This window comes from Hypanus sabinus, chromosome 7, assembly GCF_030144855.1.
Source record: "Hypanus sabinus isolate sHypSab1 chromosome 7, sHypSab1.hap1, whole genome shotgun sequence".
Taxonomy (NCBI): Eukaryota; Metazoa; Chordata; class Chondrichthyes; order Myliobatiformes; family Dasyatidae; genus Hypanus; species Hypanus sabinus.
Window position 1 is genome coordinate 140,859,102 of NC_082712.1, and position 27,378 is coordinate 140,886,479.

Here is a 27,378-nt window from a genome sequence, read left to right on the forward strand (position 1 = left end):
TCTACCTCTATAGATCCCTCAAAGTTGCCACACAAGATGATAGTGTGGTTAAAAAGGCATATGGTATGTTGGCCTTTATTAGTCGGGGGGGGGGGGGGGGAATCATTTCAAGAGCCACAGGGAATACTGCAGCTCTATAAAACTCTGGTTAGACCACACGTAATTATTGCGTTTAGTTCTGTCGCCTGATTATTAGAAAAATGTAGAAGCTTTAGAGGAAATTTACCAGTATTTTATTTTACACAATGTGTGGTAAGTGCATGGAGCGAACTGCCAAGGGTGGTGGTAGAGGCAGATACATTAATGATTTTTAATAGATTCTTTGATAGGCACATAGATGAAAGGGAAACGAGGGCTATGTTGCAGGAGAGGGTTAGATTGGTCTTGGAGTTAGTTAAAAGATCGGCATAATATTCTGGGCCAAAGGGCTTGTACTGCGCTGAGACTTACAGAGATGGCACTGGGGGCTCTGGAGAAACCCAGTGTCAGGAATACAGCACCATCTAAAAATGACCCACCCATTCAGGCGCCATTTGCACAACCTGTGACAGAATTTGTCGATTCCACATGGACTTCATTTGCCAACACAGAAGCAGAATGAACCAAGTTCTCCTGCAGTCCAAAGATCCCGAGAGAGAGCGAGAGAGAGAGAGAGAAAACAGGGACGTTCGATTATTCGTCTCTATTTAGTTTCCTGGCTGGCGCCCAGGCGGAATTAATCAATCGACGAGCCTATCGATCTTCCGATTGCTGCGGGAAGGCAACGGCGTAGCGGTGGTAAAATGGTAGGCAGCGGGCGGTGGGTTTTGGTGTGTCTGCGAGTCCTGGGGGACAGCGAGTTCGTGGTCGCAGTGCCGTCCGCGATGACTGCTCGGGTTGAGTGGTGTTGGCCGCTCGGTTTGGTCTGCATTGTGCTCTGGCGCCGGTTTTCTGCCGAGTCATGTTGTAGCGGCTGCCTTAGGCCGCGGCTGGGAGCCGGTGCCAGGGCGCACAACTCTCCCTCCGACCCGGGGCGACGGCCTAGGCATCGGCACCCGTTCTTGAAAACTCGCTGAAAGTTGGCGTCCCGGCTGTTTGATATTCGGAACCCGGGACGTGGAACAAAGTCTGCCTGGTTTGGGTTTTTTTTGCAATGCCGTGAAATACTTAACAAATACTCGGTGTGAATAATGTGAAAATGAAACCTAACTCGTCCACAATCAAGATGTTTTCATATTTCGTTTCCTTATGGAGCTCATGTAATTTACATTTAAAATGTCTGTTTCACCTCCAGTGAATTCATTTTCAAAATATAACCCTTTTTTCAGTAAACCAACGCGACTGTCAACTTGTACTCCATGTGGAGTTTCAACTTTATATTTTTTTTACGTTTTGATTCAATGGATCGTATTGTCTAGTATAAGCAAATAAAAAAACTTGCTCGTCATTGAAGTTGTATCTTGGTCAATAATTAGTTCACCTAAGAATTTGACTTTTGAAGTAAAGTTTTAAGAAGGAGCACTATGGTGTTCAACAAGGCACGTTGGAATGATGAGGCATTCTAATTCCAGGTCCGGGTCTAGGAGCAGTATAGGCTAAATAAATGAATAGGTTTCGTTGAGGCGATGTCTCAAAAAAGCTGGCATCCATCAATAAGGACTCTGTCACCCAAAACGTGCCCCTTTTTTTCATTACTACCATCCAAGAGGAAGTACAGGACCCTGAAGACACTCAGCATTTAAAATCACATTTAAAAATTCTTGCCAACTCCGAATTGGGAAAGAAAACATATTGTTAATTTGCAAAAGGTGGAACCAGATTTGATTGAAATAGAATGAGAAACCTGGATTGATCTTTTGACTTCACTGCACTATTCAGTTCTGAAGAATAAGATTCCCCCATGTTTATAGAAGTAATCTTTTAATGCCTGATTGGTTATTCGGCAGTATATAATACTCATTTCACTTATTCAAAATTCAATTATATCAGTTCCAGTTTTTCTGTTGGTTAACTAGTGGCTGAGTATAGTCAATTTAAGCCATACATCAATTTTGTTGTTTAGTCTTGTTGACAAGATAAATTAATAATATATTTCTAGGAAAAGGTAAGCCATCCACTGATCCCTTTAATGTGCAAAGTTAATATGCAGCAAAGGTGGGAACAAGCTACTGAAGTGGATAATCAATCATGATTATAAAATGGTCAAGGCCTGAAGAATTAAATAGCTTCAGCCTGTGATTTTTGTAACGTGGCCACTGGAATTTGATGTCTTTTTGTGCCTTAATAATAGTAAATATTGTAAGTTGTAATTGTAAGAGATAATCCTCCAATTAAATTATTTATGCGTGCACTCGTACATTCTTATTTTATCCTCCTTCAGGACAATTTTGTTTTGCTTCAGGTTCATTAAGTTAGGGTAGGTTTGTGGCTAAGGCTTCTCTGAAGGAAGGAGCATGAAGTACAGTCATCTACTGGGCTTTTTAACCACTTTGCTTTCAAGTTGTATTAGACTTGAGCTCTGCTTGCATTAATTAAAATATACAAACCTAGCAACAATACTGCAGACTTTCCAAATCCAAACTGGGTCGCCTTTCAGTTTTCACATGCAAAATGATACACTTCCTTTAAGGCTACATGTTTTGATTAAATGTTATATAGTTTTATGCATATTAACATTGTTTTGTCATTGGGCTAAAGTAAGTTCAGAAACTGCTACATTCAGTTTTCAGATTAGATTCCATGGATAACTATTAAGAATTATAATGAAAATATGATTGCCAAATGTAAATAAAAAACTTTGAATATTAATTAAATTTGGCGATGGCCTGCAGACTATCTTTAAATACAAAATAATTATTCAAAAATAGTTACTGTTAATCTTCTAGTCATTGTAAAAATATACTAATCTTTTGCTATTTATTACAGTTCCGTAATCAGTATGATAATGATGTCACAGTTTGGAGTCCACAGGTAAGAAAATGTGCCTTTAGGGCCATGTTCTATTTCATTACAGTTTTACAGTGAAATCGGATTGTTACATACATGGATGCAATGATGCATTTCTGCATAGTACATCATAATGGAGTAAGCTTGCTTCAGTTTGTTATAAAGTCAGTACTACAGCATAGAATCAAGCCATTCTAGTACACTCGCACCTCTGTGTGAGTGAAGAAGCTTCCTCTAGAATATTTTATCTTTCACCCTAAACTTAAGATCTCTAGATCTCATCCAAACTCATGGGGAAAAGTTTGAAAGCTTTCACCTACCTAATTTTATATAGCTTTAGAAGATCTCTCCTCATTTTCATGCACTCCAGGGAATAAAGAGCTAACCTATTCAGCCTTTCTCTATTACTCAGCTCCTCAAGTCCTGGCAACACCTTGTAACTTTTCTCTGTACTCTTTCATGCTTATTGATATCTTTCCTGTAGGTGAGTAACCAGAACCTTACACACTTCATTAAAATTTTACACAACTTCAACATGACATCCCAGCTCCTGTGCTTCATTCCCTGGTTATGAAAGCCAATGTGCCAAAAGCTCTCTTTACAACCTTACCAACATGTGATACCACTTTCATGGCATTAAGAATCTCTATTTCCAGGTCCCTTTGTTTTACTGTTTACCTCAGAGCTCTCCCGTTCATTCTGTAAGTTTTCCTGGTTTGTCTTCCCTCTGTGCAACATCTCTTATTTGTCTGCATTAAATTCCACCTGCTGTTTATAGGACCATATTTGTCCAGATAGTCAAGATAGCCATGCAAGCTTTGATAGCTATCCTCATTGTCCACTACACCTCCAATCTTGGTGTTGTCTGCAAATTTGCTTATCCAGTTTACAACATTATCATCTAAATAATTAATACATATGATAAACAACAGATCCAGCATTGATCTCTGCAGCACACTATTAGTCACAGGCCTCCATTCAAAAAGACAGACCGCCAATCACTCTCTGGCTTTTCCCACTCAGCCGATGTTGAATCCATTTGGCTATTTCATCCCCTGAATACCAAGCAACTGATCTTCTGAATCAGCTTCCCATGCAGCACTCTGTCAAAGGCTCATAAAGTCTATATAGACAACATACACCACCATTCCTTCAACCGTCTTGGTTATCTCCTTGGAAAACATGACCTACCATGCACAATGTCATGTTGACAATCCTATCCAGCTCTCTCTATCAAATACTTGTATATCCTGTCTCATAATATTATACAATAATTTACTCATGATTGACATCAAGCTTACAGGCTTATCATTTCCTAACTAATTCTTAAAGCTTTTCTTGAACAATATTAGCTGCCCTTCAGTCCTCTAGCACCTCACCCATTTTAAATATCTCTACCAGGGTCCTGTAATTTCTGCACTAGACTCCTTCGATGTTTGGGGGGGGGGCATGGGGGCATCAGGCCTTGGAATTTATCCATTCTAATTTGCTTCAATTCACCAAGCACCCTTTCTTCTATAATCCAGATATGGTTCATGACCTTACTACTGTTTTGCCTCAGTTCTATAGACTCTGGGTGGATCTCCTGAATACATATAGATGCAAGAAATCCTTTTAAGATCTTCCCCATCTCTTTCATGTCCATGCACAGGTGACAACACTGATCTTCAAGTGGACCAATTTTTCCCTCGCTATCCTTCAGCTCTTAATAAATATGTGGAAGCCCATGAGATTCTCCTTCACCTTGTCTGCCAGAGCAATCTCATACCTTATGTAGGCCTTGATTTCTCTCTTAAGAATTCTCTTGGATTCTTATACTCCTCAAGCACTTTATTTGTTCCTTGCTGTAACACAAATGTAGAAATTTTGTATTTTAGATATTTCTCTTTTGAAAGCCTTCCACTTAGCAAGCATCTCATTGCCAGAAACAACCTATCCCAATGCACACGTTCCAGATCCTTTGGTGGCTTCAAAATTGGCCTTACTCCAATTTAAAATATCAACCCAAGGACCAGTCCTATCATTCTTCATAATTACCTTAAATGTAAGGGAATTATGGTCACTAGATCCAGTGTTCCCCGACATATTCTCTGTCACTTGCCCTGTACTGCTCCCTAATTAAAGATACAGTATCACACTTTTTCTAGGCAAACATGAGGAAATCTGCAGATGCTGGAAATTCAAGCAACACACATAAAATGTGTGGGCCAGGTAGCATCTATAGGGAGAAGCGCTGTCGACGTTTCAGGCCGAGACCCTTTGTCAGGACTAACTGAAAGGAAAGATAGTAAGAGATTTGAAAGTAGGAGGGGAGGGGAAAATGCGAAATGATAGGAGAAGACTGGACAGGGTGGGGTGAAGCTGAGAGTCAGAAAGGTGATTGGCAAAAGGGATACAGAGCTAGAGAAGGGAAAGGATCATGGGACGGGAAGCCTAGGGAGAAAGAAAGGAGGCGGGGAGCACCAGAGAGAGGTGGAGAACAGGCGGAGTGATGGGCAGAGAGAGAAAGAATAAAAAGGGGAGGGAAAAAAAATCTAAATATTACAGCGATGGGGTAAGAAGGGGGAGGAGTGACATTAACGGAAGTTAGAGAACTCAATGTTCATGCCATCAGGTTGGAGGCTACCCAGCCGGTATATAAGGTTGTGTTTCTCCAACCTGAGTGTGGCTTCACCTTGACAGTAGAGGAGGTCATGGATAGACATATCAGAATGGGAATGGGACGTGGAATTAAAATGTGTGGCCACTAGAAGATCCTGCTTTCTCTGGCGGACAGAGCGTAGGTGTTCAGCGAAACAGTCTGCCTCGGGTCTCACCAATATATAAAAAGCCACACTGGGAGCACCGGATGCAATATACCACACCAGCTGACTCACAGGTGAAGTGTCGCCTCACCTGGAAGGACTGTCTGGGGCCCTGAATGGTGGTAGGGCTCCCATTTCACGTCCCATTCCCATTCTGATATGTCTCTCTGTGGCCTCTATTGTCAGGATGAAGCCACATTCAGGTGGAGGAATGACACCTTATATACCGGCTGGGTAGCCTCCAACCTGATGGCATGTACATTGACTTCTCCAACTTCTGTTAATGCCCCTCCTCCCCTTCTTACCCCATCCCTGTTATATTTAGTTTTTTTCCCCTCCCTTTTTTATGTTTTCTCTCTACCCATCACTCTACCTGTTTTCCATCTCCCTCATGCTCCCCTCCCCCTTTCTTTCTCCCTAGGCCTTCCGTCCCATGATCCTTTCCCTTCTCTAGCTCTGTATCCCTTTTGCCAATCACCTTTCTGGCTCTCAGCTTCACCCCATCCCGTCCGGTCTTCTATCATTTTGCATTTCCCCTCCCCTCTCCTACTTTCTAATCTTTCTATCTTTCCTTTCAGTTAGTCCTGATGAAGGAAGGGTCTCGGCCCGAAACATCGACAGCGCTTCTCTCTATAGATGCTGCCTGGCCTGCTGTGTTCCACCAGCATTTTGTGTGTGTCACACTTTTTCTAGTTAGGATCTCTGTATATTGATTTGGGAAACTTCCCTGAATACATTTTACAAACTATCCCATCCAGTCCTTTGTGGAATGTTAAAAATCACCTACTGTCAAACTTATTTTTCTTGCAATTGACTTCAGGAGAACTCACACCTTCTTGTCAGTGACACAACAGTGGGCACTGCGAACAGTTTCCAATTCTTAGGAGTGCACATCTTGCACGACCTGTCAAGGTCCCAGAACGTAGTCTACATAGTCAAGAATGCTCTACTTTCTGAGGAGGCTGAAAAGAACTGGACAATGCACATCTATATGCATGTACTTCTACAGATGCAGCGTGGAGACTGTTGGTACTGAAACTGCACCGTGGTGGACTGGAAAGCTCTAAAATGGGTAGTCAAAACTGCCCAACACATCACCTGCACCAACCTACCCATCGTCAAGGAAATATATATGAAGAGATGACAGAAAAGAGTCAGTTATGTCATGATCCCACACGCCCTGCTCACGGTCTGTTTATCCCTCTCCCATCAGGGAGGATTCAATCCAGGCCCACCAGATGCAAACATTTCTTTCCCCAAGCAGTAAGGATTATCATCACCTCCACACCCTACATTATCTACATATACATTATCATTTCCTGAGAGTCACCTTCTGTACATACACTCTTGTGCCTAGCATTACTTCACGAGTGTATAATCAGTATGTGACCGTATATAAAGTGTATTTATATTTATTGTTTTTGTTATGTTCTTTATCTTATTGTATTTTTTGTGCTGCATTGGATCAGGAGTAACAATTATTTTGTCCTCTACACTTGTGTGCTGGAAATTATATTAACCAATCTTGAACCATCTCTATAAATTTGCTGCCCTAAATGCCACTGATTATGGCAAGTTTATACTATCTACATTTATGTGGTCATTAGTTTTTATTTCTCAGTTCCTCCCATTTGCCTTAGTGGACAAGCCCTCCACTACATGTTCTAAGCACTGTCATATTTTCCTTGATGAGTAATGCCACCCCTCCCCTTTTAATACCCCACCTTCTGCCATGTCTAAACATTGGAATCTCGGAAGATTGATTTGCCAGTTTTGCCCCACATACAACCTAATGGCTACTATTAATTCTAAATGAATATCCATGTTCTATGTTCACCTGCCTTATCTACAATGGCTCTTGCTTTAAAAAAGCCATCTCAGAACATTAGTCCCATTATGGTCATCAACCATTTGATATTTGTTTTTAATCATAAGCTTAACATGTACTTTAACCACAGCCACTTCATTGCTGCCCTTCCATTCTGATTCCCACCCTACTGCAACTCTTAAGTTCTCTGAGCACAAACAAACTTTCCTGAAAGGATTTTGGTCCCACTCCAGTTCAGGTGCAAACTATTCCATTTGTACAGTTCCTACTTGGAAAAGAGCCCAGTGAAGTAAAAAAAGACTGTAGCCCTCCCTCCCGAACCATCTCCTTGGCTCCTTGCACTACTCTGTCATTTCTTGTCTCACAAGCACTTCGTATGTGTAGCAATCCTGAGATCACCACCCTGGAGCACCTGTCCTCTAAATTAGTATTCAACTCCCTTTGCATTACCTTGTCACCCTTCCTCCTTATGAGATTGGTACTGATGTAGACCATAAACAGAGAATTGCCTCTTTTAAAAACTCCTGCCTCAAGTTCAAAGTTCCTGCTTGCTGAATTTAAAGAGAAAATCCAAAGACTTGCCTGTTTTTTAAAAAAAAGAGCATGATGAATGATACTGGATGACATCTTCACTGAATATTTGTGGCTTGTTAATGATGGTTAAATAATTGCATGCAGTTAATAATATAAAATAAGACTACAATTTGGGCAAATTGGATCAGATCTTTTTTATATTCAGATGTGTAAATCAGTAAATATTTTAACATAGAAATATTAATTCAGAATTTCTATAATGTTCAAATTAGATGTAAATAATTACACTGAACCTGCAGCACACAAATCGTCTACTTGGTCCAGTAGTTTTTTGGCATTTTGTTTTTGCTCCATGCTCATCTCTCTTCAACTAATCATTCTTTTTTGTAATGTGTGCTTCAGCTATTTTCTTGAAATGTTATTATTGGTTTCTGTGATGTGGATGTTGTGGTTACGTGGCATGATGTTGTCCATCCCTGATTGCTTTTAAGGGACATTAAGTGGGTTTGAAGTGATGTATCACCCTGATGGTGAAGTGTAGATAGGTGAAGGCACAGAACCACTGTGGGATTGAATAATGTGGGTATTGATGATCCAGAGGTCAGAATTAGTTCACAAGCAAAGAAGCAATGGGTCTTGTGGATTAGAATACAGGCAACAATGTTCTTAACCAGCATCCAGTTCTCCACTCACCATGTTCCCATCATTTCATTGTGGGAAATTGCAGCTCATCCACAAATGCAGATGTGGAGCTTGGCAACATTGTGAGATTGAGCCTAGAGTAGGTGTCGTCGATGGGTGTCATGCATTTGGATGATGTTGCATAGGGCCATATAAATTAAAAATTGGCTTGGTAAGCTATGCAGCATCCATTTGATTGAATGCAACAGCAAGAGCAAACTGCCACCAGATAAGGATTTACCGAATTTCCAGATGAGAAATAGTCAACTAAGGATAATATGAATAACAAAATTAATCTGGAGATTAATTATGAGTAAGGATTGGATGCCAGAAGTTGTAATTTCTGATGTGAAAGACCCAAATTGGAGCCTTTTTTAATGTCGAGTTGTTTGAAACTTGAATGGTGGTTCACTGTTTCTGGAAATAAGATTATTTTGAAATAGTGTGAATCAATCCTGGTGTAAATTTGTAATTTAAGCTAATTTTGTTGAATACTGTTTTGTTTCTTTAGGGGCGTATACATCAGATTGAATATGCCATGGAGGCAGTGAAACAAGGTTCAGCAACCGTGGGGCTCAAATCAAAAACACATGCAGTTCTAGTAGCTTTAAAGGTAAAACTGTGGACATATAACAGTATTGAGTAACCTCACTGTTCCTCTGTGCTAATTGTTTACTTCAGAAAGAGGTTCATTCTGTTTCAAGCAACTTGAATAAATGCAAATAAACTTCCAAAAATCAGAGGTGACAAAATGGTTTTGCATCTAAGGTGGTAATTATTTTGGGTTGTTGAATAAAGGCCAACTAAAATAGAAAGAACAATCATTGTTAATCTTATACATTTGGAGCATAAAAATACACCAGTTAGACCAACAAGTCTGTAGCAGTGTTTCTGATATACAAGACCACATAATTTCAAGTCACCCTTTCCTCACCTACTTTAAAGCGCTGTGCTTTTTGGATAGGGCCTGCTTTACTCAAAATAGTGACATAATTCTAAAATGACGAACATAATCAAGTTACATTGTGTTTAAATAAAACAAATTTATTCTAAACCTGAGGCTCGAAGCAGTGACCTTCAGATCACTAGACTGATGCCTTATCAACTAGGCCATGCGTCAACACTAACGGATGCCTATTATTCTAATCCTTTGTTAGTACGTATCACTTAATCTAAAATGTTTTTTCTTCCTTCAGTTGCCTCTTTCATATTTATCCCTCTTCTTTTCTTTTGATGGTGTACAATTCAATTTATCAGGCACTCCTGATTCAAATGTTTGTGCTTAATGAGTGAGCCAAAAGGGAATGTTTCCACCTGGGCACTTTTCCAACAGGGGTCATTATAGAAAAATTCAGACTGAAGATCTGATGAACAGTTTACCAATCTTCGTCTTAGAGATTGAAACAAGTAAAACAAACCATTGCAGAGATTTAAGAATCCAAATTTAGACTTTTGAATAATCTGTGAAACAGCAATTGCAGCATAGCCCAACGGAAGATGTTCCGTGGTCAGTTACTTGCATTAAAATGTGATCATCATTATCATCTGTGTTGGATTCCTACGTGTACTTAAAAGCACCAACAATTTGAGTGACCATCTTTAAGAAATAGAAATCAGTGGGATTTCAGGGCAAGAACTCAAATCTTCCTCAGGATTCTTTATTTGGTCAAGTCACCTTTTCAAGTTTTAAGGAAACTGGGATTTGTAAGATTAAGGATATATTTGTATCTGTAACTTTTACTTCATTTTTTAATAAACTTCGCAACTTGTTAAATTTCTCCACCATTTTTTCCCTTTTGTTATCCTCTTTGTTTATAATTCCTTATACTGCTTATTTTTCATTGTAGTCACCTTTTGAACCATTTGTTTTACAGCGAGCTCAATCAGAATTGGCTGCTCACCAAAAAAAAGTACTCCATGTTGACAGTCATATTGGCATCTCCATTGCTGGTCTCACAGCTGATGCTCGACTGCTATGGTAAGTATTTGAACATTAGGTCAATCTGTCCATAATTTGTTGAGTTGCAACCATTGTTTTGTCATGATATTAAAATATACAATATTGATTACAATTCTGTAATAATTGTCTTTCATCCTGAAACGAGGCACAGAGCAATTAAGTCAACTTCTATGGAAAAATATAGTTGCAAGAAGTGTTTGTAAACCCTTTGCAATTATCTGGTTTTCTGCATTAATTATTCAAAAAACAATGATAGATAAGCTCAATGTGCAAAACTCGTAACACAAACAAATGTACTTTTCATATCTTTATTGAATGCATTGTTTTTATCACTCACAGTCCAGACTGGAAAATTATGTGAACCCTTGTATTTAATAACTGGTAGAACATCCTTTAGCAGCAATAACCTTCACCAAATGTTTCCTGTAACTGCTGATCAGACTTGCACAATGGCAAGGAGGAATTTTAGACTATTCCTCTATACAAAAATGTTTCAGTTCAATATTTCTGGGATACCTTGCATGAACAGCTCTCTTCAGATCATGCCACATCATCTCAGTTTAGTTAAGGTCTTGACTCTGACTTGGCAATTCCAAAACACAAATTTTCTTCTCTTTAATCCATTCTGTTGTTGATGTACTCTTGTCTTTTGGATCATTGTCTTGTTGGATCATCCAAATTCTATTAAGCTTCAGGTGAAGGTGCGCTGCCCTGACATTCTCCTGTAAAGTATCTTGGTACAATTTTGAATTCATTAACGATTGCAAGCTGTCCAGGCCCTGAGGCAGAAAAGCAGTTTGAAACCATGATGCTCCTTCCACGATGAGATAAAATGAGGTTTTGGTGTTGGTATGCAGTGCCCTTTTTCCTCCAAACAGCGGTGTGCATTTCTGCCAGAAAGTTCAATTTTGTCTCATCTGTTTCACAGAACATTGTCACAGGTGGTCTTTTGCAAACTTGAGACGTGCAGCAATGTTTTTGGAGAACAGTGGTTTCCTACATGGTGTCCTTCCATGAATACCATTCTTGTTCAGTACTTTTCTTATAATGGACACATGAATAGGGATTTTAGCAAGTTCTAGAGATTTCTACAGGTCTTTTGCTGGTACCCTTGGGTTCTTTTTCACCTCGTTCAGCATTGCACATTGTGCTCTTGGTGTGATCATTACAGGATGCCCACTTCTAGGGAGAGTAGTAACTACTGAATTTCCTCCATTTGTAGACCGTTTCTCTTACTGTGGACTAATGAAAATTCAAGTCTTTAGAAATGCAATTGTAGCCTTTTCCAGTTTTATGCATTCTTCCAAGGTCCTCTGAAAGTTGTTTTGATTGAGGTATGGTGCACATAAATAGATTTTTCTTGAGAAGAGCAGGCACCAATAATGACCTGAACTTGCAAGTCTTTTTATAGAGCAGGGCACTTCTACAACCCACACCTCTAAACTCATTTCATTGATTGGAATACCTGACTCCCAATAGCTTTTGTAGAGGGCACTACTCCAGAGGTTCACATACTTTTTTGAATGTTAAAATGGTGTACTGTAGCGATGTGCTACACACAGCGCTGAAATAATGACACGCAGTTGGTAAGCCGTTTAGAGACTAGTTTATTCAAACTTCGCAGCGCTGGCATTTAATCCTTAGCGCCCGCCCTCTCCGGGCGGAAATGACATCAGAGGTGCATTACCAAGGTCTCCCCTTGCGTACTGGCTATTTGTGAGCCTGTTCACCTGCGCAGAAAGTGGGTCGCCACATAACACCCCCCCCCCCCCCCCCCCGAACCAGCGATACACCCCGCAATGTCCACAGTCTGGATCAGCCTCAGTTTGGGAGGTCTGCCTTTGCGCTGCGGTGCCTGAACCTCTACTGGCTGCGCCAAGTCCACCTGGGCTGGTTTGAGTCGGTCCACCGTGAAAACCTCCTCACTCCCCCCATTGTCCAGAACGTATGTGGACTCGTTGTTGTTGATCACCTTGAATGGCCCCTCGTATGGCCGCTGTAGCAGTGCCCAGTGTCCGCCTCTTCGTACAAACAAACTTACAGTTCTGCAGGTCTGTGGGTACATGGGTCAGGGTCCGTCCGTGCTGTGAAGTTGGTACGGGGGCCAGGTTGCAGAGCCTTTCGCGTAGCCTGTCCAGGACTGCTGCGAGTTCTTCCTGTTGCCCCCTTGGGGCTGGTATGAACTCTCCCGGGACGGCCAGGGGCACACTGTACACCAACTCGGCCGACGAGGTGTGCAGATCCTCTTTGGGCGCTGTATGAATTCCAAGCAGGACCCAGGGAAGCTCGTCCACCCAGTTAGGTCCTCTCATGCGGGCCATGAGAGCCGACTTCAAGTGACGGTGGAAGCGTTCCACCAGTCCATTCGACTGTGGGTGGTAGGCATTGTGTGGTGTAGCTATGTTCCCAACAGGCTGGAGGTGAACTGGGTGCCTCTGTCGGAGGTACTGTGGGCCGTTACCCCGAATCGTGCTACCCAGGTTGCGATCAGTGCTCGGGTGCAGGAATCGGCAGATGTGTTGGTGAGCAGGACCGCCTCTGGCCACCTTATGAACTGGTCTACCATAGTTAGGAGGTACCGTGCTCCTCGGCACACTGGTAGGGGGCCCACGATATCCACATGAATGTGGTCGAACCTCCGGTGGGTGCGTTGGAACTGCTGCAGCGGGGCTTTGGTGTGCAGCTGCACCTTGGCTGTTTGGCGCTGCGCGCACGTTCTGGCCCATTCATTAACCTGCTTGCAAAGTCTGTGCCATGCGAACTTGCTGGAGACCAGCGGGACGGTTGTCCTGATAGGTGCGCCAAACTGTGTATGGAGTCGAAAACTCACTGCCTCCAGGCTGCCAGGACGATGGCGAGGTTGGCCGGTAGCCACGTCGTACAGGAGGGTCCTATCACCTGGGCCTACGTGAAAGTCCTGCAGCTGCAAACCCGAGACTGCGGTCCTGTAGCTGGGCATCTCGTCGTCTACCTGCTGCGCCTCCATCAGTGCTGCATAGTCCACCCCCAGGGACAGCTGGTCTGGAGAGTGCGTCCACCATGACGTTGTCCTTTCCCGAGACATGCTGGATGTCCGTCGTGTACTCAGAGATGTGGAACAGATGTCGCTGCTGGCGAGCCGACCAGGGATCGGACACCTTCGTGAACGCGAAGGTCAACGGTTTGTGGTCCGTGAAAGGCCTGCCTTCTAAGAAGTAGCTGAAATGCCAGATTGCCAGATACGGTGCCAATAGCTCCCGGTCAAAAGCACTGTACTTGAGTTCAGGTGGTCGTAGGTGCTTGCTGAAGAACGCCAGGGGTTGCCAGCGCCCCTCAATGAGCTGGTCCAGCACCCCACCGACTGCTGTGTCGGATGCGTCCACTGTGAGGGCAGTCGGAACGTCTGTTCTGGGGTGCACCAGCATCGCGGCATGTGCCAAGGCTTCCTTGGCTTTAACGAAAGCGGCCGCGGCCTCCTCGCCCAAGTAATGTCCTTGCCTTTACCCGACATCAGGGTGTACAAAGGGCACATGATACGGGCTGCTGAAGGGAGGAAATGGTGGTAGAAGTTCACCATACCAACGAACTCCTGCAGGTCTTTGACCGTGTTGGGCTGGGCAAAGCGGCGGATCGCGTCTACCTTGGCGGGCAGAGGTGTTGCCCCGTCTTTGGTAATCCTGTGGCCCAGGAAGTCGATGGTATTGAGACCGAACTGGCATTTGGCCGGGTTGATCGTGAGACCGAAATCACTCAGGCGGGAGTAGAGCTGGCGGAGGTGGGACAGATGCTCCTGACGACAACTGCTGGCTATAAGGATGTCGTCCAAATAGATGAACGCAAAGTCCAGGTCGCGTCCCACCGCATCCATTAGCCGTTGGAAGGTCTGTGCGGCATTCTTCAGGCCAAACGGCATTCGGAGGAACTCGAACAGGCCGAATGGGGTGATGAGCGCTGTTTTGAGGATGTCTTCAGGGTGCACCGGGATTTGATGGTATCCCCGAACGAGGTCTATTTTGGAAAAGATTCTTGCGCCGTGCAGGTTTGCTGCAAAGTCCTGTATGTGCGGCATGGGGTAGCAGTCTGGTGTGGTAGCCTCGTTCAGTCTGCGGTAGTCGCTGCATGGTTTCCAACCCCCGGCTGCTTTGAGCACCACGTGCGGGGGGGAGGCCCATTGGCTTTCGGACCGCCGTACGATCCCCAATTCCTCCATCCTCTTGAACTCCTCCTTCGCCAGGCGGAGCTTTTCCAGGGGGAATCTTCGTGTGCGGGTGTGGAGGGGTGGTCCCTGGGTCGGAAGGTGGTGCTGTACCCTGCGTCAGGGCATGGCTGCCGTGTACTGCGGTGCCAGAATCGATGGAAAGTCCACCAGGAGGATTCTGGTAAACTCGTTGTCCGACAGCATGATGGGGTCCAGGTGTGAGGCTGGCAACTTGGCTTCACCCAGGGAGAACGTCTGGAAAGTCTGGGCACGTGGTAGTCTTTTCCCTTGCAAGTTGACCAGCAGGCTGTGAGCTCGCAAGAAGTCCGCCCCCAGGAGTGGTCGGGCCATGGTAGCATCTATTGGGAGAAGCACTGTCGCTGTGAAGTCCCACGTGAACCAGCTGGCTCCGAACTACAGCTGCACTGTGCGGATGCCGTAGGTCTGTATTGTGCTGCCGTTTGCAGCCCTCAGGGTGGGTCCTGGCTTCCTGTTGTGGGTGTCATACCCCGTCAGGGGCAAGACGCTGATCTCCACTCCGGTGTCAACCAAGAAGCGGCGTCCTGACTATTTGTCCCAGACGTACAAGAGGCTGTCCTGGTGGCCAGCCGCCATAGTCATTAGCGGCAGCTGGCCCTGGCCCTGGCCCTTGCAAGGCGGGTGACAATGGCGGGCTTTTGTGCCCCACTGCTGGTGGTAGAAACACCACTGTTCACTGGCCTCCTCACTCCTGCCTCTGTGTTGTGTGAGCCCCCCTGCCGGGCCTGGTCTGGCCTGGTAATTTGACCAACGGACACCACGCTCTCCCTCTTGGCTTTCCACAGCACATCTGCCCAGGCCACCACCTTCCGGGGGTCGCTGAAATCTGCGTCGGCCAGCAGCAGATGTATGTCCTCGGGCAGTCGCTCTAGGAACGCTTGCTCGAACATGAGGCGAGGCTTGTGTCCGTCAGCCAGGGACAGCATCTCGTTCATCAATGCTGATGGCAGTCTGTCTCCCAAACCGTCCAGGTGAAGCAGGCGGGCACCTCGCTCACGCCATGAGAGGTCAAAACACCCAATGAGCAATGCTTTGAATGCTTCATATTTGCCTTCTTCTGGGGGCGACTGTATGAAATCCGCAACCTGGGCGGCTGTCTCCTGGTCAAGGGTGCTCACCACGTGGTAGTAACACGTGGAATCAGAAGATATCTGCTGAATGTGGAACTGGGCTTCTGCTTGGCTAATCCACACGTGTGGTCGCAGCGTTCAGAAAGTCGGCAGTTTTAGCGAAACTGTGAACAGATGAAGAGTAGGTCATCTTTGGTCCAAATCCTGTTTAGTACCATCAGGGTCACCAACGTAGCGATGTGCTACAAACAGTGCTGAAATAATGACATGCAGTCGGTAAGCCGTTTCGAGACTAATTTATTCAAACTTCGTGGCGCTGGCGTGTAATCCCTAGCGCCCGCTCTCTCCAGGCGGAAATAAGATCAGAGGTGCATTACCAAAGTCCTCCCCTGCACACTAGCTATTTGTGAGCCGGTTAGCCTGCGCAGAAAGTGGGTCGTCACTTTATTAATGTGAGGTATAGTTGTTTGTGTTATTAGTTTAGGCCAGGGGTCAGCAACCTTTACCACTGAAAGAGCCACTTGGACCCGTTTCCCACAGAAAAGAAAACACTGGGAGCCGCAAAACCCGTTTGACATTTAAAATGAAATAACACTGCATACAACGTTTTTTTTGCCTTTATGCTATGTATAAACAAACTATAATGTGTTGCATTTATGAAATTGATGAACTCCTGCAGAGAAAACGAAATTACATTTCTGCATGCAACAAAAACATTTTGAACTCCGAAAAAAAGACGTTGGGTTGAAAGTTACTTTTAAGTAAAATACTCAATGTCTATTTGAGTCCTCCTTGTATTTATGAAAAACGCCGAACTTAAATTTTCCGCCAGCAGCAAACCAAAAATATCATCAGCCAGCTGTCAGCCTGAAAAATAAAAGGACTATTTCACTGAACAATGAAAAAATATGAATATACATAAAATAATAGGCAATTAAAATATTTATCATACTTGGTTAATGGGATTTCTGCTCCTGGACCTCAGCGCACAGCGTCTGCACATCAGGGCTGTATGACGTCACCTTCATCTTTACACAGGATCGCAAGCTGTCATCTGTGAAGCATGCGCGATGTTTGTTTTTAATAAAGTTCATGTTGGAGAACACCTGCTCACATACATATGTGGATCCAAAGATCGACAGGACTCCAAGCGCATACTTTTTCATGTTTACATAAATGTCGGGCACAGCATTCCATGTTTCAAACACAAGTTGGTCTGGATTTGGAAGGTTTTCAATATCACTCCATTTGTGATTCTGAGCAAGAACGGCCTTCTGACGGGCAACATCTTCAAGGTCTGCTGTCAAGCGTCTAAACTTGGACACCCATATGTCTTTGTCGGCTATGTCGGCCAGTTCCATCTCAAGATCAGGTTGACTCACACCTGCCAATGCAGTCGTATTCAGTAGGGAAGGATCGATGCTTAAGGGAGTGACCGGGAAGGATAATGTGTTTTTTTCCTCTCTGAACTCACAGAAGCGTTTCCCAAACGATGTTTGCATTGCGATGATTGCAGAATGTAAATACTCCGAAATTATCATGTCGTGACCTTGTTTGAACTCTCTCAAATTGGGGAAGTGAGACAAAGTGCCTTTCTGTAAATCTCTGGCAAGCACTGTCAACTTGCGCTCGAATGCCAAGACATCCTCCAACATGTGCAGGGCTGTGCGTCCTTTCCCCTGAAGAGCTGTGTTCAGCGTGTTCAGGTGCGCTGTCATGTCTACCATGAAGTGTAGCTTTTCCAGCCACTCTGGCTGTTCCAGCTCAGGAAAGTTGAGCCCTTTGCTGCCCAGGAAAGTTTTCACTTCTTCCAGACACGCGACAAAGCGTTTCAGCACCTCCCCTTTGGACAGCCACCGGACTTTGTTGTGCAGCAGGAGATCAGAATATGCGCTTTCCATCTCGTCCAGTAACAAACGGAATTGACGGTGATTTAAACTTTTTGCCATTATTTTATTGACAATCTGAATGACAACATCCATTACTTCTGTGCATTCCGGAGGAAATGTTTGAGCGCACAGTGCCTCTTGGTGCAAGATGCAGTGAAAAGTCAGCAGCTTTCTGTCCAGCGACTTCTGCAGTAAAGCCACAAATCCCTTGTGCGTTCCCGTCATATTCGGAGCCCCATCAGTAGCTACTGACACCAGATGGGTGGTCTTTATTCCTTTGGCTCTTAAACAATTCAAGACAGCCTCACAGATGTCCTCCCCCCGTGTTTGGTCTTTTAGAGGTATCAACTCAATCAGTTCTTCCTGTGGCCCGGCAGAGTTTACATACCGGCAGAACAACGCTATTTGTTCAATATCGCCTTTGTCTTTAGACTCGTCACAGGCAATCGAGTAGGCCACAGCTGAATTGATGTCTTTAATTTGCTGTCTTGTGATGTCTTCTGCCATTTTTATGGTTCTGTCTTTGACAGTCTTTGCAGAGAGGGGCATATCCCTGATTTTCTGCACAATTTCACTCTTGTTTTTAAAGTCCGTGAATAGATGTTCTGAAATCTTAATGAAAGATTCTTTTATATATTCACCATCTGTAAACTGCTTCCCGTGCCTGACTATTTCCTGAGCGGCAATATAACTGGCGTATGTCGTTGATTTTCCTGACTTCATCCATTTCTGGAAATGATTTTTGCTCAGATCAACCTTCCGCATCAGTTCCGAAACGGCTTTTTTTCTCTCATCTCCATCCGGATATTTTTGAGCAAAGGCTGCGTGTTTATTCTGGAAATGCCTTGCGACATTTGACTTTTTGTTGTTTGCTAGTTTCTCATTGCATATTAAGCATACCGGTAAACCAGTCTCGTCAACAGTGAAAGCAAATGAATCTGTCCACGTATCATTAAACGTTCTGTTTTCTTCAGTCACTTTTCTTTTTTTAGAATTCTCCATAGTTGGCTTACCTTGGATCGAAAAATTAAAGAAATCGCGCACTGGCGGGTGTCAGGTATTGGCAGTGGTGACGTATATTAATAGCGATAAAAACACGTTGCAGCGGTGTGTTCAGGCAGTCAGTAAACTGCAGTCGAATAACTTTATTCGAACTAAACAGCCTTGCTTCTAAGCCTCCCTCAACCCAGCCCCCATGGACGCAGATGCTGCAAAAGACACGTACTCACAAACCCCCGTAGGCAATCTCCCTTAGCCGGAATGCTGGCTAATTGAGAGCCGTTTCGGATGTGTCAGAAAATGTGTCGCCACACTTACATTGTACAAGATCACCATAATCTTCAAATTTAGAATTACATTTAAAAGCTAACAAACTAACATAAAATACATTTTAATTAAATACTGACCAATTATTTCCCAAAGCCACAGGGAGCCGCAGCACAGAGGTGAAAGAGCCACAAATGGCTCGGGAGCCGCAGGTTGCCGACCCCCGGTTTAGGCAGATAGTGTTTGTCTATTACTGTGACATAGATGAAGATCAGACCACATTTTAAGAGTAATTAACACAGAAAATGTAATTGCAAAGGGTTCACAAACTTTTTCTTGCAACTTTATATAATTTTTAAAAACACATCAAAATGCTGGAAACACTGGCAGGCAGCATTTGTAGAGAGAAATGAATAACATTTCAAATGGAAAACCCTCCTTCGGAACTTACTATTAAATTGTGGACTATAAATGGCCATGCTTTTATCTTCACCTAACAGTGTTACATGGCACATAACATGTCATAAAAATATTGTGTTAACATTGCTATCTAGGGTTTAATTATCAGCACTTTGTTCATGTAGTATTTTCTTTTGTTAAGTTACCTGTTGGTAATTTTTGATGTGCCAATGTCAATCAGCATTAGAAAAGTGAAATATGTTCATATTCTAGGAAAATTGGGAACATGGAGACAAGGGGTAATAAGCTATTTAATTGATATAAGCAGTTCTTATCACATGATTCATATTGAACTATGACCTAGTTTGCATTTCTTTTTATCCTTTGTCTTCAGGCAGGAAGGAGAAAGTGGAGGTTGGTTAGGGTAGAGTGAAAATGGAAGACGGGGGTAAACAATAGTTGCTCTATCTGTCTTTAAAGCAATCACAAATTACTGATTTAATAATGCTTTATATCTTAATGGTCTGTGCTTGTGATTTATAATGTTTGTATCCTTTTGCTGCAGCAATTTCATGCGTCAGGAATGCTTGGATTCAAGGTTTGTGTTTGACAGACCGCTGCCAGTATCACGTCTTGTGGGCCTGATTGGAAGCAGTATCCTTTAGATATAAATGGACTGAAACATTTGGTTTTATAAGACCCTAAGATATTGGAGCAGAATTTGGACATTTAGCCCATCAGGTCTGCTCCACCGTTTCATCATGGCTGACCATTTTCCCTCTAAGCCCCAGTCTCCTGCCTTCTCCCTGTATCCCTTCACGCCCTGACTAATCAAGAATCTATCAACCTCTGCCTTAAATATAGCCAATGACTTGGCTTCCACAGCTACCTGTGTCAAGGAATTCCACAGATTCACCACTCTCTGTCTAAAGAAATTTCCCCTCATCTCCATTCTAAAAGGGTGTCCCTGTATCCTGAAGTTGTGTCCTCTGGTCTTGCATACCCTCACCACAGGAAACATCTCCACATCCTAACGAAGCCATTCAGAATTCGATAGGTTTTAATAAGACCACCCCTAATTCTTCTGAATTCCAGTGAGTAGAGGCCCAGAGCCATCAAACACTCTTCATATGACAAGCCTGTCAATCCTGCTATTATTTTTGTGACTCTCCTTTGAACCCTCTCCAATGTCAGCACATCCTTTATTAGATAAGATGCCCAAAACTTCTCACAATACTCCGTGAGGCCTCATCAGTGCTTTATAAACCCTCAACATTACATCCTTTCTTTTATATTCTAGTCCTCTCCAAGTGAAAAGTAACATTATGTTTTAATATTCCTTTTCTTTGTTACATTGTGCAGTTGAATTTCAAATAAATATTACTAGGAACTGTTGGGTTGATATGGAATACATTGAACAATTCTTTAACCTTTTGGAAACTCAAATTCCTACACAGCGGTACGGAAGGCGACCATATGGTGTGGGATTGCTTATCGCTGGTTATGATGTAAGTTACAATCATTGCTCTAACTTTAACCTAATTAAAGCAGAGTAATTATATACTGAGAGTAAGATGATTGATTTCAATGCATGTGGGCCTTAATGTTGTCACTGACAATGTGATGAAAAGGAACTTGGATATTTAAATGTGTTTTCAAGTGTGGGTGGCATGGTAGTGTAACATAATGCTATTACAACTTCATTAACCCAGGTTCAATTCTTGTCTGTAAGGAGTTTGTATGCTCTCCTGGTGATCATATGGGTTTCCTCCCACATTCCAAAGACACTCACGTTAGTAGATTAATTGGTCACATGGGTGTAATTGGGTGGTGCAGGTTCATTGAGCAGAAGGATATGTTACACTATGCTTTCTCTAAATATAAATAAAATAAAATTATAACAACTTAAGATTTCATAGTGCATTGGGAGCTACTTTCTGTTTTAGCTTGTCTGATTAAACCAACCTTCATTTTTTATTTTAAGGACATGGGCCCTCACATATTCCAAACATGTCCATCTGCTAATTACTTTGACTGTAAGGCTATGTCAATTGGTGCTCGTTCACAATCTGCTCGAACTTACCTTGAACGAAAAATGGAAGAATTTCAGGACTGTAAGTGTGAAAAATTTGTTGTTTTTTTCTCTGTTATTCTGTTTATTTGTCACTGATTTTATTCACTGTTTTATTCATTATTTTTATTCTTCTTCCACGTACTCACAAGGTGACTTAAATGAATTAGTTAAACATGGTCTTCAAGCCTTGAGGGAAACACTCCCTGCTGATCAGAATCTTGCTACAAAGGTATTAGTTTTGCCAATAGTATAATTAAATATTTTTCTGTTTTTTTAAATTGAACATTAAATATAATTTACTACACATAAGCCATAGCTAAGGACTGATTTTATACTAAAACATAAAATAGTTAGAAGTTCTAATCTATTAATTCTCAACTGAGTTGTAAAATTCTGAAATTTTAATTTAGTCTTGGAGTTTGCATAATGTTAAGCTCATGCAGCATTGCCTGAATTTGAAAATGTACTTTCCTTCAGAATGTCTCGATTGGAATTGTGGGTAAAGACATTGATTTCACTATTTACGATGATGAAGATGTCGCACCATTTTTGGAAGGCTTAGAAGAAAGGCCTCAGAGAAAGGTATGCACAGAAAGTATTGGTATCGCTGCACACTCTAAATGTGATTGTAACCATACTGTAAACTGCTCTGAAACAAGAGAAAATCTATAGATGCTGGAAATCCAAGCAACACACACAAAATGCTGAAGGAACTCAGCAGGCTATGGAAGAGTACAGTCCGAGACTCTTCGGTAGGACTGGAGGAAAAAAAGCTGAGGAGTAGATTTTAAAAGTAGCAGAGGGGAGGGAGAAACACAAGGTGAGAGGTGAAACCTGAAGGGGGAGGGATGAAGTAAGGAGCTGGTGAAAGAGACAGAAGGCCATGGAAGGAAGAGGAGGGGGGAAGAGCACCAGAGGGAGACGATGGGCAGGTGAGAAAGGGAAAAGGGGTTGGGGAAATGGTGAAAGAGAGTGGGGGGGGGGGTGCATTACCAGAAGTTAGAGAAATCAGTTTTCATGCCATCAGGTTGGAGGCTACCCAGACGGAATATAAGGTGTTGTTCCTCCAACCTAAGCATGGCCTCATCACGACAGTAGAGGAGGCCATGGATAGACATATCGGAATGGAAAGTGGAATTATAGTGGATGGCCACTGGAAGATTCCGCTTCTTCTGGCAGAAGGAGCGTAAGTGCTCGACAACGCGGTCTCCCAATCTGTCGTGTCTCAGCAATATACAGGAGGCCACACCGGGAGTACCAGACACAGTATATAACCCCAACAGATTCACGGGTGAAGTGTCGCCTCGCCTGGAAGGACTGTCTATGGCCAGTCAGTGTCAGATGTTTGCACAAGCATACCTCTGTGTCACAAACCGCAAGTCAAAAATGTATTAGACTATTTGCAATTTCTGTATATTTTTAAATCAAAAGGTCCTCTTTATAAAGATGATACACCAGAGACTCTTGATTAGAGTTTTAGATAATAAATATTTTGCAGAGAAAATTGCTGGACTTTAGTTAAAATTGCACTGCATATCACCACTGAAAGTTTGTTAAGCAACTGAGACTATTCTTTCCTGACTTAATTTTACACAATTTTCTTAAAATTGTCTCAAAAATTTTCTTATAAGAACCTTTGGTCCTATCAATGAAGCAGCCTGCCTGACCAATCAGCAACATCGTGTCATACTTTATCAGCTCAAACATTTTTGATTTTTTTAATATTTGAACAAATTATTGACACTTCAAATCTCTGATGTGTGATTATGTAACTGATTTGATCCCAAAGTGATTATTTTTACTTTAATATGTAGTGGTGAATTTTATTGTTACTGATTTAATATAAATTGTAAGTACTATAAAAAGCTTTTGAAATACTTGATAAAGAATTATGACTAAATATTTTCTACTGATTGAGGATATAAATTCAAGTTTGTAAGTTTTAGTTGAAGTGCAGACTTTTTCTACTTTACTAATAACAGAAAAATGTCTTACAGGCAGCCCCATCTGATGATGCCCCTTCATCTGAAAAACCAGAAGAACCAATGGAACATTAATCTATTGTCTGTTTTGTGCTTTGTAACTGTATTTACAGCACAGCTTTGGCAGGGCATTCAGAAACTTGTACTTAAATAAAATGAGGATAAAAGAATACTATAATTGACTTTTTACTATACAGATTTTGATATCTATCAACATAAACCATCTGTGAAACTAATAAACTTGTGTATTACTGGAAGTTGCAAGCTTTTTTTTGGTATAGAATATCAAATGTTTGATTAGACGATTATTGCATGAAAGTCATATCATATAGTTGCAAAGCTTAATTGAGAAGATGTAAACTTTGCATCTCATTGTAACTATGTCTAATAATGAGTCAGTAGAATAATGCCCTATTTTTGAGTTAGTAGATTTTAAGTAGGATCGGAGTAATTTTGTTAGATCTGCCCTTGGTGTTGAGCTTTTATCCTTGATTAGCAGCCGGTATTTGCAGACTGACCATATCGAATTAAGCTGGGCACAAGAGGTTGCTGCTATGGAAACAGCTTGTTGAGCCAGCCCATCCTGCTCTTCTTGGGCATCAATGTGATTCATGCCCTTTTGAAGCGGGTGGGAACATTTGTCTTCGGCTTTGAGAGGTTGAAGATGTCCTTGCACACTCCAGCCAGCTGGTTTGCACAGGTATTCAGTGCCCTGTCAGGTAAATAAGCCCGCTGGAGGAACAGGAAGTGAACTACCCAGCTGTAGTTTCAGTGAAGGCTACCAGTCTTTTTCATAGAATTTCATTCATGTTATTCATGCCACGGTAGCATAGCAGTTAGCACGATGGTATTACAGCTTAGGGCGTTGCAGCTCAGAGTTCAAGTCTGGCACTATCTGTAAGGAGTCTGTACATCCTCCCGCCAGAATGAATGTTCCCCAGGTGCTCTGGTTTCCTCCCACAGTCCCAAGGCATGATGTATAGGTTAATTGCTCATTACAAATTGTTCCGTGATTATGCTATGGTTAAATTGGGGGTTGCTCAGTGGCACGGCTCGAAGGGCTTATCCCATGCGGTATCTCAAAATAAATATTCATTGAATTTTATAAGCACTATAATTTCATCCCTTCTCAATTGGCATTTCTTAAGGCTTGATTTCATCTTTCTTCATTTCACTACATATGGAAGAATCCCACTTCATTGAATTTTATCTTTAACCATACCCATCCTTTCTTCAGCAGAAGATGGGTTTATCATTTCTAGTTACTGAATAAACGTTTAATTTCTAACTCAGGACCCATTTCTTCCACTAGGAGTTTACTGGGGAGACCCATTAATGTTTACTACACTAAGAGAATATCTGGGCTTTTTTTTTGCTGGAAGCGACAAAAGCAAACCCAGGACCTCAGTTACCCTCTGCAGCACTATATTTGCCTCCTCTTAAAACCTGAAATAGCTTTTCTCATCAATATTTTCTGGGGAATTGCTTCATTGTCAAGCAATGTTTTTAATGGATTTTACCATAGCCTATATTTTTTTTCAATGATTAAGTAGATTGATCAATTATCATCATGGCTTCAAACTGCAAAGTAAATTTATTATGAAAGTGTGTATATGTCACTCTATATTACCCTGAGATTCATTTTCTTGCAGACATTCACAGTAGAACAAAGAAATAGAATAGAATCAATGAAAAACTACACACAAAAATTGACAGAGAACCAATGTAGAAAAGAAGACATTGTGCAAAGTCACAAAAAACTAATAATATGTAGATAATGCTGAGAAAATGAGTTGTATTGTCCTTGAATGGTTGTAAAATCAGTAAAGCATTGAGGTGAGTGAACTTCACAAGCCTGATGGTTGAAGGATAATAAATGTTCCTGAAACTGATGGTGTGGGGCCGAAGGCTCCTATACCTCCTTACCAATGGTAACAATGAAAAGGGAGAGTGACCTGGAAGGTGGGGCTTATAGATTCTGCTTTCTTGCGGCAGTGCTCCTTGTGGAAGTGCTCAATAGTGAGGGGTTTTTTCCTCTGATTCAATGGGCTGTATTTTTGTAGGCTTTTCTGTTATTGGATATAACAGAATATCCATACTAACTCCATACTAGAGTGTAATGCAATCAGTCAGGATACTCTGCTGTGCGTATATATAGAAGTTTGTCAAAGTTTTTGATGACATGCCGAATCTGCACAAACTTTAAGAAATTAGAGGCGTAGCTGTGCGTTTTTTGTATTTCTTTAATTCTGAAGTAATTTGGATTATTGCACAGAGAAAATAATATTGCCTATTCATCTATGCAAGTACCGTTTAAAAATCTGTTGAATCTTATGTTAGTGCAGTGACTACTTATCTCCTGTTATAGCTTCCATCATTGGTATCAACCTACTCCCAGATATTTGCTTTTATTTCCTAAATGCACATAAAAAGTGAAAGACTGGAAGGATATTGGCAACATTAAATTAGAAATCACTGCACTGCAAGAATTTATAAGATTAATACAGTATAGTAAAGTATTAATATACAACTGGAATAATATAATGGATATGCAAACAAATATATCACTGTTATACGCAAAATGCTGGAGGGACTCCAAGGCTGGAATGTCGACTGTACTTTTTTCCATAGATGCTGCCTGGCCTGCTGAGTCCTTCCAACATTTTTGTGTGTTGCTTGGATTTACAGTATCTGCAGATTCTCTCGTTTATATCACTTGTATTGGGTGATGGTGCAAGTTTGTCTGCAATGTTACTAAGCAAGTGCTAGATAAGCTCAAGTATCATAAAAATAATATAATTCCACACTACTTCCTTGAGTCTGATTTGAGTTGGCCTACCAAGTTATCAGACATTTTTAGTCAAATTGACATTTCAAATTTGCCAGATAATTAATGAGCTAACAGATTAAAAGAATAGATAGCCTGTGAATTATGAGATAAAATTTGAGCCAGATAGCAGGTATGTGTTGACTTGGTAGCTCTCAATTAGGACATCAAAAGGACAGTTCTCAGTGCCATGCATTTAGCAGGGGGAGTGGGAAGGTATGGAATGTATTATTTCCTGTTTCTGATCATGGTCTAGCTAGCTTCACTGAAAGAATATCTGAATGTCTATTGAGGATTTGGCTGTAATCATACACCAAAATAAAATTTTATTGAGGTTTGTTGTGTTTTTTGAGATTAGTATTCTTTGGACAGATAAATTCTAAAGCTATACGTCTTCTATAATGTGTAACCTGTAAGTTCATATTGAACTGCTGCTTTTCCTTTCAAGTCTGCACAATTTACATACACTGACATTGGTGCCATTTGCCCTGCAGTCATAAACCTTACCTTGATTAAAAACAAACTATGTAAATATTAAAAGCAGCATGCTTGTCACAAAGAACTAAATTCCCATTGTGATCTTCATTCTTGATTAAATAGCGGTAACAGTAAGCAGCTTTGATTTTGGAAGTGGGAATCTTTGCTACCTCAATGATATCTCCAACAACAGCGTAGGAGGATGATTTTGTAATTCTGTCATTCATGCTTAAAGGCCCACTGATATAAATGATGGAGAATGATTTTATGCACTTAACTTACATTTAAGTATCCTCATTATTGCTGTTTATTTTGGATAAATTATTCCGTTTCCATTTGAAATTAGTGTAGTTTCTGCTCTGTTTGCTTTTCGAGGATATAGACATTGTCTGCTCTCAGAAGACCATTAGGAATCCCATGACTTAATCCACCTCCAAAATTTTGGC

At 42.0% G+C, this 27,378-nt stretch overlaps 1 protein-coding gene across 2 annotated transcripts; it reads left to right on the top strand.

The window, feature by feature from the left end:
• Positions 1-21: 21 nt before the first annotated feature.
• Positions 22-23,885, top strand: psma1 (proteasome 20S subunit alpha 1). 2 transcript variants are annotated; one of them, XM_059975780.1, is made up of 10 exons: positions 22-63; positions 2,905-2,949; positions 9,284-9,385; positions 10,647-10,750; positions 20,138-20,226; positions 21,010-21,080; positions 21,557-21,686; positions 21,796-21,875; positions 22,124-22,228; positions 23,644-23,885. In XM_059975780.1, exons 1-10 carry the CDS (start codon positions 37-39, stop codon positions 23,701-23,703), a joined length of 813 nt encoding a protein of 270 aa, XP_059831763.1. In that variant the 5' UTR covers positions 22-36; the 3' UTR covers positions 23,704-23,885. The 2 variants fall into 2 exon arrangements, with proteins under 2 accessions (XP_059831763.1, XP_059831764.1); XM_059975781.1 differs by lacking the exon at positions 22-63 and adding an exon at positions 678-785.
• The last annotated feature ends 3,493 nt before the right edge of the window (positions 23,886-27,378 follow it).

Bases quoted from the DNA above. Each gene is read 5' to 3' on its own strand.
- psma1 (XM_059975780.1), top strand. From the start codon at position 37: ATGATAGTGTGGTTAAAAAGGCATATG. The intron at 21,081-21,556 runs GTAAGTTACAAT...TTTTATTTTAAG, and splicing joins TGCTTATCGCTGGTTATGAT to GACATGGGCCCTCACATATT. The intron at 21,876-22,123 runs GTATTAGTTTTG...ACTTTCCTTCAG, and splicing joins ATCAGAATCTTGCTACAAAG to AATGTCTCGATTGGAATTGT.